General features: G+C 42.8%; 1 protein-coding gene across 1 annotated transcript in view; it reads left to right on the forward strand.

Annotated features, from left to right (window-relative positions):
- Positions 1 to 14,086, forward strand: part of ABCG8 (ATP binding cassette subfamily G member 8) — a 32,303-nt gene extending 18,217 nt beyond the window's left edge. The window contains exons 9-13 of the mRNA XM_073672040.1: positions 1,404 to 1,603; positions 3,618 to 3,694; positions 5,342 to 5,609; positions 8,018 to 8,145; positions 12,414 to 14,086. Of these exons, the coding sequence (XP_073528141.1) occupies positions 1,404 to 1,603; positions 3,618 to 3,694; positions 5,342 to 5,609; positions 8,018 to 8,145; positions 12,414 to 12,551 (811 nt within the window). The 3' untranslated portion in view covers positions 12,552 to 14,086. The remainder of the gene's footprint in view (positions 1 to 1,403; positions 1,604 to 3,617; positions 3,695 to 5,341; positions 5,610 to 8,017; positions 8,146 to 12,413) is intronic.
- The last annotated feature ends 2,769 nt before the right edge of the window (positions 14,087 to 16,855 follow it).

Here is a 16,855-nt window from a genome sequence, read left to right on the forward strand (position 1 = left end):
GGGTATATGACTGATCACATAACCTGAAAGGTGCTGGACCTAATCAGGTGGAAGGTCCTTCAGATGCTCATGACATGCAGCCTCTGTACAGGTTCCAGTAGGTGAGCTGCACCGATCACATAGAACAGTGTAAGGAAGGAGAAGAGGGAGCAGTTTTCTCTGTGATTGAGAAGGCCGCGGTGTTCTCCTCCATCACAGGAAGTTGCCTTTGGACTATAAAATGCCCTCACTTTTTAGCAAGGGTGTTTCTTGCTAAAACGTGTGTCTTATAGTCCACAAAATGTTGTACATGGAATTTTTACCTGGTGTAAACGCCGCTGTTTTCCTGAATTTGACATTGTATGTTTTTTTTGTTCCTGCCACTCTCCATTCCTGAGACAGGGCCTGCTGCTCTCTGTATTTAAATCTAATTTTTATATCCAACTGGGCATGGTCATTAAGAGGATTCCTGTAGAGAAGAGTTGTGGATCATGCCCAATTAGCTAACTAGACTAAAATTCAGGAGAACAGTGGTATTTACACCAAGTAATGAAAAAACAATAATAAAAAAAAAATATATAGTATATGTGTGTATATATGTATACATATACACACAGATATATATACAGTATATACGGTACATATTTATGGCAATTGACAGATCCTCTTTAATTTCTCCAAATTCTCACAATATAAATGCAATACATTGGCACAACATGCTAACAAAACCCTAGTAAGATTACAAATCGCATCACAAGCACTGGGTGGTCCCCCATGGACACATATAGCATACAGTAAATATCTCCCAACAGAGTACCATGAAATTATGTTGTTTAGAAGCTAGTAAAATAACGCCACATATATTGGGATTCTGTGAATGGATAGAGGAATGTTATATTTTCTAACAATCGTCATGATCAGTCTTGGCCTGGGCTTCCTTGGGACCCCCATATATACAAAGCATGGGCATATCTAATCTTTGCAATTATCACTGTAAACATTTGCCATAGTGTATCAATACAGTCTAATAGGTAACTTTTCATCAACCCATAAAACATGGAAGCCAAGGATAAGTGATGGACCCTAAAGTGACCTCCAAATGTGGTTGTCTTCTGGAAGACATGGTGGCCACTAGGGGCCATTTATTGTGTTAGAGCCTTGGCCGACCCAAAGATCTTATTTTACTCTGGTGGACCAGTACACCTCTGGTCATTATAAACCATCTCCCCTCTCCATTGACAGGGTTTGTGACCAGTATTAACTTTTAATGTAGAATTTTCTTTCCTGGGACAGACCTGTAACTTCGAAGTTCCATGTTATTGATATTCCTGATAAATTAATGCATATACCAATGTAATAAAATAGCTCCTCCAGTCAGTATATTGGGCAATAATAAAAGTATTGGGGTTGTCTGTTTTCCGCAGCCGCCATGTTTCTAATGACTTCCGGGATCTAACCACTTTACTAATCCATGGTGTTGAGGCCGTATTAATGGCGCTGTTAATTGGATTCTTATATTATGGGCAAGGAGGAAACCGGCTCTCTATACAAGACACAATTGCCTTACTTTTCATGAAAGGGTCACTAACTCCTTTTGCCGTTGTCCTAGATGTGGTTGCCAAATGTAAGTACTTTACTTTTTTGGTGTTGTTTTATTTTATTTTTTGCTATCTCTATTTATATACTCATAGATCAAGATTTACCTAGTTTTTAATTTTTTAATTTTTTTTTTTATTACAATACTTTTAAATTATTTTTTAGATGCTTTAGCCCTTGATATGTTCTACTGATCAGTTGGGTGCTGGGTCCTGGCTCTCCCAAGGGTCACTCGATCCAAGGAGCAAAAGTGACTAGATTATGCTTGTGAAGAAAAGCGCAACGACTCAAAAGTCCATGGGTCAGTATATGGCCCTGGCTGCACTTGGCACAGGGCTGTATACTTGATTTTTTATTTTTTCTGGACAGCTTATAAAAAAAAACATCACGGGCAACCAATTTTTTAATGGACACATTGGAATACCGTAAAAAATCATTAAAATTGTATCTAATGTACTATGTGTCTACATCCCATAATTCAGATACATTAGCTGCATTCACTGTGAACTGTAAAATAATAATTACAGTGATACATTTTTTTACAAGTTTCTCCAGCCTTAAAAAAATCATGAACACATCAATTTTTTTTGTTAAGGACATGGTAAAAAAAGTGCCGTATTTTTATAGACTGTCAAGGAATTTCAGGTGGGCTGGCAACCTTGACTTGGGCAAAAGCTGATCCTTCTGTCCAATGATTAGTTGGAGGCTCCCAAAAATGCACATTACTCACCAAAGGTCAAAGGGTTAAACACTCTATGAATGGCTACAGATCCTTTGGAGCCTACAGGAGCCAAATTTACTACGGAAAAGGTTCAGGGATCAAATCATCAAGACTGGAGTAGCTCATGCTATGCTGGTCTTGCTGAAGTAAAGGGTGTCAAATTCATAAAGAGGCGCACATCACTTAATGAATTCAGCACATATTCTGAGTGGTGTGCGCCTCCTTAGAAATGTTACCTCTGTCAGGGACTGGAGTAGCATATCTACCATATAAACCCCCGACACTTTTGACCCCACACCAGATTTGCTGATTCAAACTGGCTTGAAAAGCCAAAGGTTGAGTGTCTTCCTTTACTTTATCTCCTATTTGGTTTGCCTCACCCTTCCTTTATACCTTTATGTAGTCTGAGTGTGCATTGAGTGATTGTTGTTTCTTTTACCCCTGTCCGTTTCCCTTTCATGTCTTTATCTCAGAGCAGAGCTAGTATTCCTGCTGTCCCACGCACTTGCCAGGGCCGTGCTTAGGGAAAGACAAGGATAGGAACCGGTGCGCTGTATGGGGTGAAAGAAACTGTCTAGGGATTTCAGGAACCTCAGGGCTGTGCATGGCAAGTTTCAGGGTTTGCCCTTCCTATCTCTCCCTAGTGGCAGTGCTTCCCTTCCCAACTATCTCGTCATGCGCGGTCTGGCTCCTTGGTGGAGCGTGACAGCCACTTTTCAAAGTTTTTATGCCACTTTTTTGGCGTAAAAGCTTTGACGAATTTGCCTTGGCAAAAGGACAAGAAGACACAAAATAAGTTGCCATACTAAAGTCCTTAGAAAAAGTCTAAGTCTTACTAGTTAGTTCTATTAAGCCCTTATAAAAAGGACAAAAAGACACCTAAAATAAGTTGCCATAGCATAAAAGCAAAACTGATATAAAATAAAAAGGGAGAAAGAGCTGACAATTATAATTATTAAGGTCTGTCTTAATTTTCTGACGGTAGAGAAATAGTAGAAATGCCCAAAATAGCTTTGACCCCCCCAGCTATGGGAATAAATCTTTATTGGCCAATCGTACTTTGTCTTTACAAAGTTAAACCTGTGGATGCCAAATATCCACAAACATGTTACCTTCCCACCACAAAGCAGCACACACAGTATATCCTATTGGCAGAAGTAGGACAAAATGGGAGGAGATTAAAATGAATAACATACAAAGCAGACTTTGAGATTGGATGATTAAATCAAAATGGTGTTACACTTTATATATCGAAAAAAATATTCATAATATTTGCTAATTAAAAACACATTTTGCTTCAATGTATATTATTTTCTTTCAGGTCATTCAGAGAGAGCGATGCTTTTCCATGAATTGGAAGATGGATTGTATTCTGTTACCCCATATTTTTTTGCTAAGGTAATTTTAGCATTCAAGGAGTTATATAAGAGATATCTTCCAAATTAGCCTGATCTTCCCGAATTATGTCCAAAATTAGATGAGGCATTATGCTTAATTTTTTGGTTAAAGCAAAAATGACCTACTGTTTAAATCAGGTTTTTATATTAATTGTGTTTTTAAAAAAATTATACAACTTTTTTTCTCATATTTTTACTCATACTAGAAAAAAATCAAACGTCTTTTCACACTGGCCTTTAGGCCTAATATTAGACTCTTACTTTTTGTTGGACATTTGCAGCAATAGATAAAATTACACCCTACTGAATTGTATGGATGCTTTCATCAGGACAAAGGTCATTGTGAAGGGAGGGGGAGGAGGTGAGCTGTGACCATCACTGATTATAAGTGCTGGATCTTATGTTATCTACTGTATATAGAGGTGTTACCTTTTATTGCAATTTTGTCTGTGAGGATAATGAGACTCCTGAAAAGTGTCTGTAAAGAACAGGAAGTACGACTCAATTCTTAGGCTTCGTGAATGAAAATTGTACGTTTTCTGAAATTTTCTTTAAAATATAGATAGTGATATGACAAAAAAATACACATATAAATAAATACACTTTATACGAAAGCGTAATGTTAGGCAGAATCTAAGAGAAATTTAGTAATAAATTGTGGGGAAAGTTTTTAGTAGAGTCTAGTGGAGTCTGGCATTACAATAAATCTATTATTATGATTAAAAACCTTTCATCAACATGAAAGTTCTATGATCTTCTGAAATAAAACTCTTTAATAATCTATAATTTTAACAACAGTAAGGTAAGAGAATAAATATTTTTTTTTAGATTTTACAATGTAGTCATTACTTTAGCGTCCATTAGAATCAAACCACCACGCTGTGAATTGAAACTTCAACAACTTCTGGGGCAAGAAGAAGCAAAAAACTGCAAAACGTCCACATGCTAATGAATGCTTGTTATTAGTTTCATAGTGAGTCAAATAAATGTTTTTTTTACCCTTGACTGAGGTCGATTAGCGTTACCTTATCCCTGGAATAATGCTTCATTTGTAGACCTATTCATGTGTCCAATGTCAGCAGACGTGGGTGCAGCCATTTTTAGTGGTAGAAGCATAAGCCCTATACACATACTTTATCCGGTTCACTATCATGTCTACTTCATCTTAGTATCTGAAGATCTATTCTGGGTCTTCTGGGCTTATTCAGCCTCATCATATAGGTATTGTGTGGTTACTAGAGATGAGCAAACCCAAACTTAAAAGTTCAGGGTTCGTACCGAAGACTCGTCAGGTGCAAGACTCCGAACATGGACTTCTCCCGGAAGTGAGAGAAGTCCTGGAAGAGAGAGATTTAACAGATCCAAAGTTCGAGTCTCCATTGTTTTCAATGGGGTTCAGGTTCTGGTTCAAGTTTGGGTACTGTTCTGGTACCCTAACTGGACATTGCGCTAAAGTTCGGGTCGGGTACCAGAACCAGAACTTCCGCTCATCCCTAGTGGTTACCTCTGCTCTGATGCCACTGTTCATAGATACCACACTTTCAGGATGTGAACAGTAATGTGGATTTCCTCTTTTGAATCCAATTGAAATAAAATTATATAAAAATATATAACTAAATTTAATTTTCTTTTAATTTTCTTTTGTCAGGTTATCGGAGAGCTCCCAGAACACATTGCTTTTGTAGTTTTCTATAGTGTTCCTATATATTGGCTGGCAAATCTAAACCCCGGGGTGGATAGCTTCTTCTTAAACTTCTTGCTGATGTGGCTTGTGGTTTATTGTAGTCGTTGCATGGCTTTGTGGATGTCGGCACTGCTACCAACGCTACAGATCTCTTCTTTCATGAGTAATGCCATCTATACCGCTTCATATCTGACCGGGGGATTCATTATCAGGCTGGATACTCTTTGGGAAGGTAGGTTTACAAAGGAGAAGAAATGTGCAAAACTCATTATCTAGTGTTACAATTTAATATAACACGATACAATGTGTTGAGACGTCCATGATATTCTAGTTTCAGCAAATAAAGATTTTTTCGATCATAGGATGAAAATTAGCAATTTTCAAATAATCTGATTTTATTAATTTCGAATGGATTTTAAGATCTCAGCTTGTAGTTATTGAATGGGTTATTGAGCCCCATCAATCAGTTGAGTACTGAGCGTTATACCCCTTTAACAACCATGGTTCTGTACATTTGCACTGGCTGGGATTGAGACGGCAAATCTTTGCAGCTAAATCCCATTCATGCGAAGAGACTCGGCTTCAATCAGAAGCGCTCCCACCTCCCAAACTATGAAGCCTTGCTTGCTAAAAATGAAGGGGACACAGCGGACTTTCAGGCAGCTGATTGGTGGAGTTACAAAGAGTTGGACCCCCAGTGCTCTGATAGTGATGGCTTACCCTAAGGAAAGGTCATCCATGTTGTAGTCCTAGAAAATACCTTCAACATAGGAGTAAGATCCCGAATTATCAAGACTGGCTTTATGCACACCATTCTTGATTAAAGATCTGCTGAAGTAAGATGCGCCAAATTCATCAATGAATTTAGATGCCGTTTGACAGAGACAGAAATGTACCCCATTCAGGGATTGAGTACATTTCTATATTAATTTCCAAAACGTTTGTTGCATAAATTTTTAATGAATTTGTCACTTGTGCTTGGTCGCATCCCTCCTTGCTAAACTAATGTCACTTTTCAAAACGTTGGTGGAGTTTGTAGGAGGAGGTTAAAAACGCCAACATCTGCAAAAATGTTTGCGTATCTTCAAGTTCTGCAAACGTTTTGCAACCTTTCAAACATTATTCTGGCCGAATTAGGTTGAAAACTGTTTAGTAGATTAGGACCTAAAACTACATGGCAAAATGGATGTGCCCATGATTTGTGGTAAAATTGCAGAATTACTGTGAATCATGCTCTTGTAAAATTTGTTATTTCAATGGGGAGCTGGGACTACTGACAGGTGCAGATACCTCTGCCAGCGGGTTATGTTACAGAGGAACAAAGGATCAGATCATTTAAAATCCAAATGTCCATCTCTTTTCTCAATGGTGGAGGAAGGGAGGGAGGAAGGGAAGGAGGAAGTAAGGGTGGGAGAGATGGAGCTAGTGAGGAAGGGAGGGAGAAACGGAGTTAGGGAGGGAGGGAGAGACGGAGTTAGGGAGGAAGGAAGGGACAGACGGAGTTAAGGAGGAAAGAAGGGAGGGAGAGACAAAGTTAGGGAGGCAGGAAGGAAGAAAAGTAGGGAGAGATGGAATTAGGAAGGAAGGGAAGGATAGACAGAGTAAGGGAGGAAGGAAGGGAGGGATAGATGGAGTTAGGAAGGAAGGAAGGAAGGGAGGGAGAGACAAAGTTAGGGAGGAAGGAAGGGAGGGAGAGACAAAGTTAGGGAGGAAGGAAGAAAGGGAGGAAGAGAGAGACAAAGTTAGGGAGGAAGGAAGGGAGGGAGAGATGGGGTTAGGGAGGAAGGAAGGGAGGGATAGATGGAGTTAGGGAGGAAGGAAGGAAGAGAGAAACGGAATTAGGGAGGAAGGAAGGGAGGAAAGGAGGGAGAGACGGAGTTAGGAAGGTAAGAAGAAAGGTAGAGATGAAGTTAGGGAGGAAGGAAGGAAGAAAGGGAGGGAGAGATGGAGTTAGGGTTGAAGGAAGGAAGGGAGGGAGAGACTGAGTTAGGGAGGAAGGAAGGAAGGGAGGGAGGGAGGGAGATACGAAGTTAGGGTGGAAGGAAGAAAGGTAGAGACGAAGAAAGGAAGAAAGGGAGGGAGAGACGGAGTTAGGGTGGAAGGAAGCAGGGGAGGGAGAGGCTGAGTTAGGAAGGAAGGAAGAGAGAGAGACAGAGTTACGAAGGAAGGAAGGAAAGGAGGAAGAGACGGAGTTAGGGAGGGAGGAAAGAAGGAAGGGAGGGAGGGAGGGAGGGAGATACGAAGTTAGGGTGGAAGGAAGAAAGGTAGAGACGAAGAAAGGGAGGGAGAGACGGAGTTAGGGTGGAAGGAAGCAGGGGAGGGAGAGGCTGAGTTAGGAAGGAAGGAAGAGAGAGAGACAGAGTTACGAAGGAAGGAAGGAAGGAAGGGAGGGAGAGACGGAGTTAGGAAGGGAGGGAGGAAGGAAGGAAGGGAGGAAGAGACGGAGTTAGGGAGGAAGGAACTATGTTGGCACTACTATGCCTTTAACATGATGTGCACTTATGTCAGCATTTGACCACAGAGGAGTAATGGCATCTATAAAAAGAAAAAAATGCAAACATTAGATCATTTTATATAATTGAAAATATTAAGATAACATAAATATGTAGAACTTATATATCTGTGCTACTTTTTTTGCAGTGCCATTTTGGATCTCCTTTGTCTCTTTTCTCCGTTGGGGTTTTGCAGGACTCATGCAAGTTCAGTTTACAGATATGACATATCAAATTGAAGTTCGAAACTTCACAATCAATATTCCTGGAGAATTGGTAAGACTTCAGCGTAGTCACAGTTTCAACAAATTTATAGTTGACACATTGGTTCTTGGTTCTAATATGCCGTATATATAATAAACTGTGTCCATGTTGAAAATGAGCAGCGGTGGTGACTCATGCTGGTTCTGGGGAGGGTGCATATAGCAAAGTTTTTTTAAAAAAACTGAAGCAGAGGGACAAGAGTTTTTTGAAATTGGAAAACCTCTTTAATATTGAGAAGGCGTACATCAAAGTGCTGATGTCAGAAGGATCCTTGGCTATGGTGTCTATAGGACGGTTTATAGAATCTCCTCCTGTACAGCTCTCAGAACCTCTAGAAGATCTGAGAGAAGTATTTTGAGAAGCGCCCAATCTATAAGTAGTGCCCCTAAAACTGATATTAACCCCTTCCCGACCCGTGTCACACCGTTTGTGACATGGAAAACAGTTCGTTCCCGACCCATGTCACAGCGTCTGTGACATGGAGGGAAAGAGCCCCTGCAGCGCCTGCGAGCGGGGTCGCTCAGGTGTCACAGTTGCTACTGCAACTGGACATCCTGAAGTCGACCCCCCGGGGGGTGGATTAACCCCCCCGTGCCTGGGACCCCTCCGATTGGCTGTTTCATTTTCACTTTTAGTGAAACTGCCAATCGGTATGAATTAAATATTTCACCAATGAAAATTGGTGTAATATTTGAATCTGGGCATTGCCTGATGCTTACAGCATCAGCCATTGGCTGGGGGGAGTGTCACCTCTGTTCCCCCCCTCCCCCCAGATCTGATTGGGGGGCTAGCGTCACATGGATACTAGCCCCAATCAGATATGGAGGGATGGCTGAAACCTCCCAGCACCTTCCCAACCCTAGATCGTCTGCTGTGGACCCCCTGCTGTGGACCCCCTGCTGTGGACCCCCTGCTGCAGACCCCCTGCTGCGGACCCCCTGCTGTGGACCCTGTGGATCGCGTCTGCCGCCGCCACCGCTGATCAGCGGTAAGTATTGCCGCCACTCCCCCCGACCCCCCCCTCCACCCCCCCGCGACCCCCCCCGCCCCCCTCTCCACCCCCCCTCCACTTTCATACCTGCACCCCGACCTCCGCTCCCTCTCCCACGTCTTCATCCACCGGCTGCTGCTCTCCTTCTGACAGCCGGTGGACTGTGATCACAGCAGCAGCAGGCTCAGTGTAAATGCCCTGCTCCTGTGATCAAACCCACCATCCCCCAGTCCCAGTGATATCACCCCCCACCTCCCAATAATCACCCCCTCCCCCAGTGTTCACCCCCCCTGTTCCCAGTGTTCACCCCCCCCTGTTCCCAGTGATCACCCCCCCCCGAAAACCCAGTAATCAGCCCCCTGCTCCTGCCAGCTCCTGCTCCCCTTTCTGCCCCAGTAATCACCCCCCCGATGCTGCCGGCCTCCTACCCCCCCTTGCTGCTGCCGGCTCCTGCCCCAGTGATCACCCCCCTTGCTGCTGCTTCTGGCTCCTCCATCTCCTCAGCCCCCTCCTACGTCTGACCGCCCCATACGTCTGACCGCCCCATACGTCTGACCGCCCCCTACGTCTGACCGCCCCCTACGCCTGACCGCCCCCTACGCCTGACCGCCCCTACGCCTGACCCCCCCCTACGCCTGACCGCCCTCTACTCCTGACCGCCCCTACGCCTGACCGCCCCCTACGCCTGACCGCCCCCTACGCCTGACCGCCCCCTACGCCTGACCGGCCCCTACGCCTGACCGCCCCCACACGTGACTGCAGAAGGTTACACCAAGCACACACACGTACACTCACACTATAATAAAGTTTTGATTTTTTTTTTTTTTTTTTACACACGCACAAAGCACACAAAATGTCCCGCCCGTCCCGCTCATCCCAGTCTAGGGCGTACTCAGCTGAGGAGGCTATGTCAGGTTGGTGTGTGTGTGTTGTAGTGTATGAGATTGTGTGTGTGTGTGTGTTGTGTGTGTGTGTGTGTGTGTGTGGTGTATGCACTACAATATACCACACCGCACACCAACCTGACATGCACTACACAATGGTGTCCGCTAACAAATTGGAACCCTTTGCGTTTGTAGAGTCCCTGTGTGCCCAAACATTGGAGCTCACCAACAAGTGACCCCATTTTGGAAACTAGACCCCCCAAGACACCTATCTAGATGCATAGTGAGCACTTGGAACCCCCAGGTGCTTCACAAATTGATTCATAAAAATGAAAAAGTGGAAAAAAAAACACTTTTTTATTTTTACGGATTAATTTGTGAAGGACCTGGGGGTTTCAAGTGCTCACTATGCATCTAGGTAAGTGCCTTGGGGGGTCTAGTTTCCAAAATGGGGTGACTTGTGGGGGAGCTCCAATGTTTGGGCACACAGCGGCTCTCCAAACGCAACATGGTGTCTTCTAACAATTTGAGTCGACAATTTGTTAGCGGACACCATGTTGCTTTTGGAGAGCCGCTGTGTGCCCAAACATTGGAGCTCCCCCACAAGTGACCCCATTTTGGAAACTAGACCCCCCAAGGCACCTATCTAGATGCATAGTGAGCACTTGGAACCCCCAGGTGCTTCACAAAATGATCTGTGAAAACAAAAAAGTACTTTTTTTTTCACAAAAATTTTCTTTTAGCCTAAATTTTTAATTTGACTTTTGGAGCTAATTTTCCATTCAAAAAGTAAAATGGCGCTCCTTCCCTTCTGAGCCCTGCCGTGTGCCCAAACAGTGGTTTATGACCACATATGAGGTATCAGTGTACTCAGGAGAAATTGACCAACAAATTTTAGGATGCATTTTATCCTGTTACCCATGTGAAAATTAAAAAATTTAGGCTAAAAGAAAATTTTTGTTAGAAAAATAAAAATGTTCATTCTTTTCTTCCATGTGGCTTTAGTTCCTGTGATGCACCTGAAGGGTTAATAATCTTCTTGAATGTAGTTTTGAGTAGCTTGAGGGGTGCAGTTTTTGGAATGGTGTCATTTTTGGGTGTTTTCTGTCATGTACACCCCTCAAAGGGACTTCAAATGTGATGTGGTCACTAAAAAAAATGGCTTTGCAAATTTTGCTGGAAAAAAAGAAAATCTGCTGATGAACTTTGAACCCTTCTAACTTCCTACCAAAATTTTTTTTTTTTTCCAAAATTGTGCTGATGTAAAGTAGACATGTGGGAAATGTTATTTATTAACTATTTTGTGTCACATCGCTCTCTAGTTTAGCAGAATAAAAATTCAAAATTTGAAAATTGCTAAATTTTCTAAATTTTTCCCATATTTTTGATTTTTTCACAAATAAACGCAAATATTATCGACCTAAATTTAATACTAACATGAAGCCCAATATGTCACGAAAAAACATTCTCAGAATCGCTAGGATCCGTTGAAGTGTTCCAGAGTTTTTACTTCGTAAAGGGACACTGGTCAGAATTGACAAAAATGCCAAGGTCTTTAGGGTCAAAATAGGCTGGGTCCTGAAGGGGTTAAAAAATAATAAACATGAAAAACACAGCTGTGCTCTAGAGGTGTAGAGGGAGTCATGCAAGGGGACAAGGCCCAAACCTCCTTGTGATCTCAGGAATAAGTGCGAAACGTAACTGGATTTGGAAGACTGCTCTTCCACTGTTTGACTAGATCCTCTTTCTGTTACCCAACCGCTTGAGACAAAAATCTCAGATTATAGTGAAGAACAATTTTCATCCAGAAAAAGGGTTTAAACTAGTTTATTATACGCACTAAAGGGGTATAAAAACATCATTAGCCATAAGTAAGTAGCAACAGTGCGTGAAATGCGTTGGTTGATTGGACGTTGCCTGTGATATTTGTGCAAAGAATTGCACTTAATTCTGTTTTTATGAAAAAATGCAAAATGAAGAAGATGTGAAATTTTAGCAAGTGTTGGAATGTGTTGTTGTATCCACCTGTATTACATACAATGGGACAAGATATATATATATATATATACATATATATATATATATTTATATATATATATATGTATATATATATATATATATATATATATATATATATATATACACTGTATATATATGTACTTTTAACTTTTTACTGTCATAGTCTATGGGGATCAAGTTCATGTTGAGTTACCAGTATTCAATCTTGAGCGTGTATATATATATATATATATATATATATATATATATATATATATGTATATATATGTATAGTGTGCACATGTTGGCCCATTTGAGCCCTCTACCAATGAGTAATCATTTTCTTTTTATTTTGCAACATTGTGATGTAATCATTAATAACAATTCCTATCTTATCACTTGCACAGATTATCCAAAGCTTGGACTCGGACAAGTATCCACTGTACGTCTCGTTTCTCGTACTTATCGGCATCATTGCTGGTTTTCTTGCATTATATTATATATCCCTCCGGTTTGTTAAACAAAAGTCAAGTCAAGATTGGTAATACACCATGAGAGGACCACCCCTGAGGGCACAACGGCATTGTTGTATGGTGATACTGTGACGAGCTATTGATTAGTAACTACTCTCATTAACCTGTCATTCACTTTTTAAAAAAATTTGGAAGTCAAGGACTTTTTTGGGTGGTATTTCTAATGTTGAAAAAAGTTCTTGAATGTAAAAACTGGAAAACAAAACAATCCTAATCTTGTTATGATTTCAGGCAATGAGGGCAGAGGGATAAATATCATTCTAGCCACTGACTGCCTGATTGAACTATATAAGGTTTGGATTAATATTTACAGATATATTGCACATTTGGTCAGATCTATGAACTTCAGATTGATTTTATTGGGTGATTGGAAAAACAAGGCTACTTTCATTGCAGAATTGCTGTGAAAAAAAAACTTTTTTTTTTTGCCAGGCACAAGCAATGGCCAGATGTGGCGCTGTTTTGGAAGAATTCAGCCACTCTTGTTTTTCAGCTTTGGACCACCTCTTTAATTTACGAGAAAGTTTCTATTCTAGTGTTAGCACAGACCCCTCTTGAGGGTTATAGTAAGAAGCTCCTACTACTTGAAATTATGATATATTGTAAGAACTATTTAAAACATAGAAATCCTAATAATTCCTAATTTTAACTTATCAACAGTAACTTCCTCAGTGTTAAAAAATAAAAAAAATTGTGTTTAAAAGTTTAAAAAAAAAAAAAAAAAAATCTGTATGGTATTTGAAGTTTTTTGTTTTTTTTCTTACCGATCACTAAATAGCCATATATTAAAATTGTTTGTACTCTTCGACATTTTTAAAAAAATATGGGTTAAAAAAAATCAAAGAAGCAATACTCACATCACTGATCCCCAGCCGCTCTTGTTACAGTGCTGCCTATTTTCCCTCTGGTTTCTATTTCATGCTGCTGTGGTGATGTCAAATACACATAGTCATGTGACCGCTGCAGTCAATCACTCGCTGAGACAGGTCATCGCTGAAGCCAGTGATTAGCTAAACACATTTCCTGTGTGTTGAGATGGACCAGCAAGTAAAGAATAATGGGGGACAATTGGAATTGGAGCTTCCAGAAATTTGGAGGCATAATTTTTGTTTTTTTTTCAAAAGCCATTCAGGACATTTTTAAGTTAAAAATTGTCAACTTGACAACCCTTTTAAGCCTTTATGCTTTATTTAAATAGTGGCAGAATTTTACAAATTACATTTGTGCAAACAAAAAACTGCATTTTTTTGCTATAACTATTCAATATATAGATGATCAATGTTGGACCTAAAGATGTTATGGTGCAAAAATATGGAAATGTTTGATTTGTCACAGTTTTTTTTAGATTAAATTAGTTATCAAAAAAAGTAAATAAAATTGTAAAATGATTGCTTCTCTGTATTTTCAAATGAAAAATATTATTTTTAACAAACATTTTCAATTCTAAATTGTTATTGTTGAATTTGTAATGGAGAAATGTTTGTATATAGCTAAATAATTTAAGTTTACAAGTGTCTTATAAGCCCCTGGAGGGCTCTTTGTTGCGGGCCAACAGTTCATAATAAAAATATTGTTTTTCAAAAAGGTTTGGAGATTTGTGAGTTTATTTTTTTAAATTAGCAATAAGTCCTCTGAATAATACAACTTTCAGGTATCAGACATCACTAATTGGAAAGGAGAATACTGCCTCTCAATGAAGAGCCTCAATTGGTGAAAAGAGACTTACTTACAGGTAATGTTGTATAGGAAAAAAGTATGTGTAATGCCGGTATCTCTGCATGGTTCCTCTCCCTACTCCCAGCAGGGACACCGACATGCTCACCGCCTCGACCATATAGCTGTGTCCTCTGCTCCGGCTCTCTGCGTGGCTCCCATGTCCCAGGACCTGAGCACGCTGCGCAGGTCTCCTGGCAGCACGCTTAGGGCACTCACGCTCCCCGCTTCTTAAAGGTGTAGAATAAGCACTCCTAATGTGTCTCCAACCAATAGCTGGGAGGCACTAAGTATTTAAGGCACCTTCCCCTGTAGGGAGGTGCCTGAGCAACATGTGATTAATTTGTCTGTAAGCTGTCAGGTCTCTGTTCCCGTACTGGTCTTGTTACTCTGAACCTGAACCAGTTCTGCCTTCCTGAACCCGTCTAGTCTAAACCAGCATCAGTGTCTGTCCTGTCTAGTGTTGCAGAACCCGCACTGTCTGAACCAGCACCATTGTCCACCCTGTCTGGTGATCCAGAATCCATACTGTCTGAACCAGCATCAGTATCCGGTCCTACAAAAAAAAGAACATAAACCGCACCTCCAAAAAATCTTACGTTGATCTAATGCCTCTCAGCAAAAATATGTATAACTTATATTCTTAGTTTAACATTCTGATCAGACTGTATGAAGTCCACTGCTACATCACAGCAAACCTCTTAGTGAGTCCTAATGGTTCCCGCCTTAAAAGAGCATGGACCGTGTAGCACCCTGAGGATTCGGCTGCTACAGGGGTATTGCACCTCAACCCAGAGGTGTGATATTCCACTCCCGGGTAAGGATGGAGTGTGGACCTGAGCTCGGTAGGCTGCATGCACTACACACATCCCATTTCCGAGGAGCAGGCCGACGGTACTCCCACTTAGAAATGTGCAGGTACGACCGAGTCTGTTCCTGGCTGGAGTGGGAGGGGGGTGGAACATCCCAAGTAGTGTAGGGGCAGATAGGGGGAGCAGCCTGGGTAAAGATAGGAGCTCATTGGGTGCTGGTCGCCTGAGCTCACACATAGAGGGTGTATATAAGGTGGGCACCATCAAAGATCAGGGTCAGTCTGTCAGAGTAAGAAGCAGAGGTCCAGATGAGCCTGCAGAGAGAGAGTGGAGCAGAGAAGGAAAGACCCAGAGGGGACAAAGAGAGGACTCTGAGAACCCAAATTCAATCCCCGGGTGAAGAGTCGGCAATAGGGTACCGGATCCCAAACTGGTGGGGGCAAAAGCACACCCTAGCCAGAGACCGGAGGCCGTGGGCAGCGTCTGCCACGGCCACCCACCACATCCACCCCGAAGGCATACCACGTGGAGGGTCAGGGAACCCAAGGCCAAGGGTCTCCCAACAGAAGGCCCGAGGGAGCTGGACCTAGGTGGATCACTAGTGGGGACGGCCAGAGGAAAGGACAGAAGGAGAGCTCAGGGTCACGCTCTGGACTTGTTTGGGGGTTTGCTGAATCCAGGACCTGGTGGACGCAGCACGGCTCGGGTGGTCACTTGAAGCTGGAGTGACCGGAACATCAGCAGTGAGTAAATACCCTAAACTGCACAACCCGACTCTGTCTTCACTTAACATCTATGCTGCACCACCACAACCCCCATCCTCTGCACCTGACCCCCTGAGGCTATACCCCACCCGTTGGGGGTTATACTATCAAAAGCTGCACCAACACCATCAGCCTCAGCGGACCCTGCTGCAGCGGCGGCCATAGTGACCGCAATACAACGGGTGGCGTAGTCGACATTAAGAACTTTATAACATCTGTAGGACTGCCACATACAACTGAGTTTGACACCCTGGGCACGGACCGGGTCACAGCCACTCGGAAGACTACAACTCCCATCTGATCCGGCTCCGGGTATTCCCCTAAAGAATATGGCCCAGGGGGCGCGTCAACTTTGGCGTAGTCGGCAGGATTACGTGCCCGCAACACCCGGGTACTGTGTGCCTGAAGAAAAGAACGAGTTTACCTCAAAAAGAAGTCTCCTGCCGGTTCCGGAGGGTCCCCGCCATCGGACTCCATCACAGATCGATTCCCGCCGGTTGTCCGCCATTAACAGCTTTTTCCCGCCATCTGCAGAGTTTCCCGCCACTGGGAGACGATTCCCGCCATTTCCAAAGGTTTCCCGCCTTGTCAGAGCGGATGCCATTATGGGCGTGCCAGAGGATGGCAAGAGGCCGCCTCCCATCGTGGGCCAGGACCGAAAATGGCGCCAAAAGTGGAAACCGCCCCCACCAACAGAGACTGTGATGCTAGAGGTGTCTGTCAGCGTGAAAGAACTGCCCCTGGAGCTGACAATCACCAAGTGGCCCCGGGACCGCCCTCGAAGTGGGAGGACTGAGAAAGGGAGAACAAAGATGGGTGTCGCTTGGAGCAGTCTGGAGCGAGCGCACCCGGAGGCAAGAAGCCTGGAGAAGAGTATCGGAGGAGCTTACCCGGAGATGGCGAGAGAGCAGAGCAGCACCGGCCCGTTGGCCAGGAGCCTGCTAGAAACAGAGGAAGGAGAGCAGAGCAGCACCGACCCGTTGGTCAGGAGCCTGCTGGAAGCAACGACCTCACTAGGCCTAGTGGA

Source organism: Phyllobates terribilis, unplaced genomic scaffold (assembly GCF_046119375.1).
Source record: "Phyllobates terribilis strain yellow unplaced genomic scaffold, ASM4611937v1 Scaffold_3__8_contigs__length_932513732, whole genome shotgun sequence".
NCBI classification, from domain to species: domain Eukaryota; kingdom Metazoa; phylum Chordata; class Amphibia; order Anura; family Dendrobatidae; genus Phyllobates; species Phyllobates terribilis.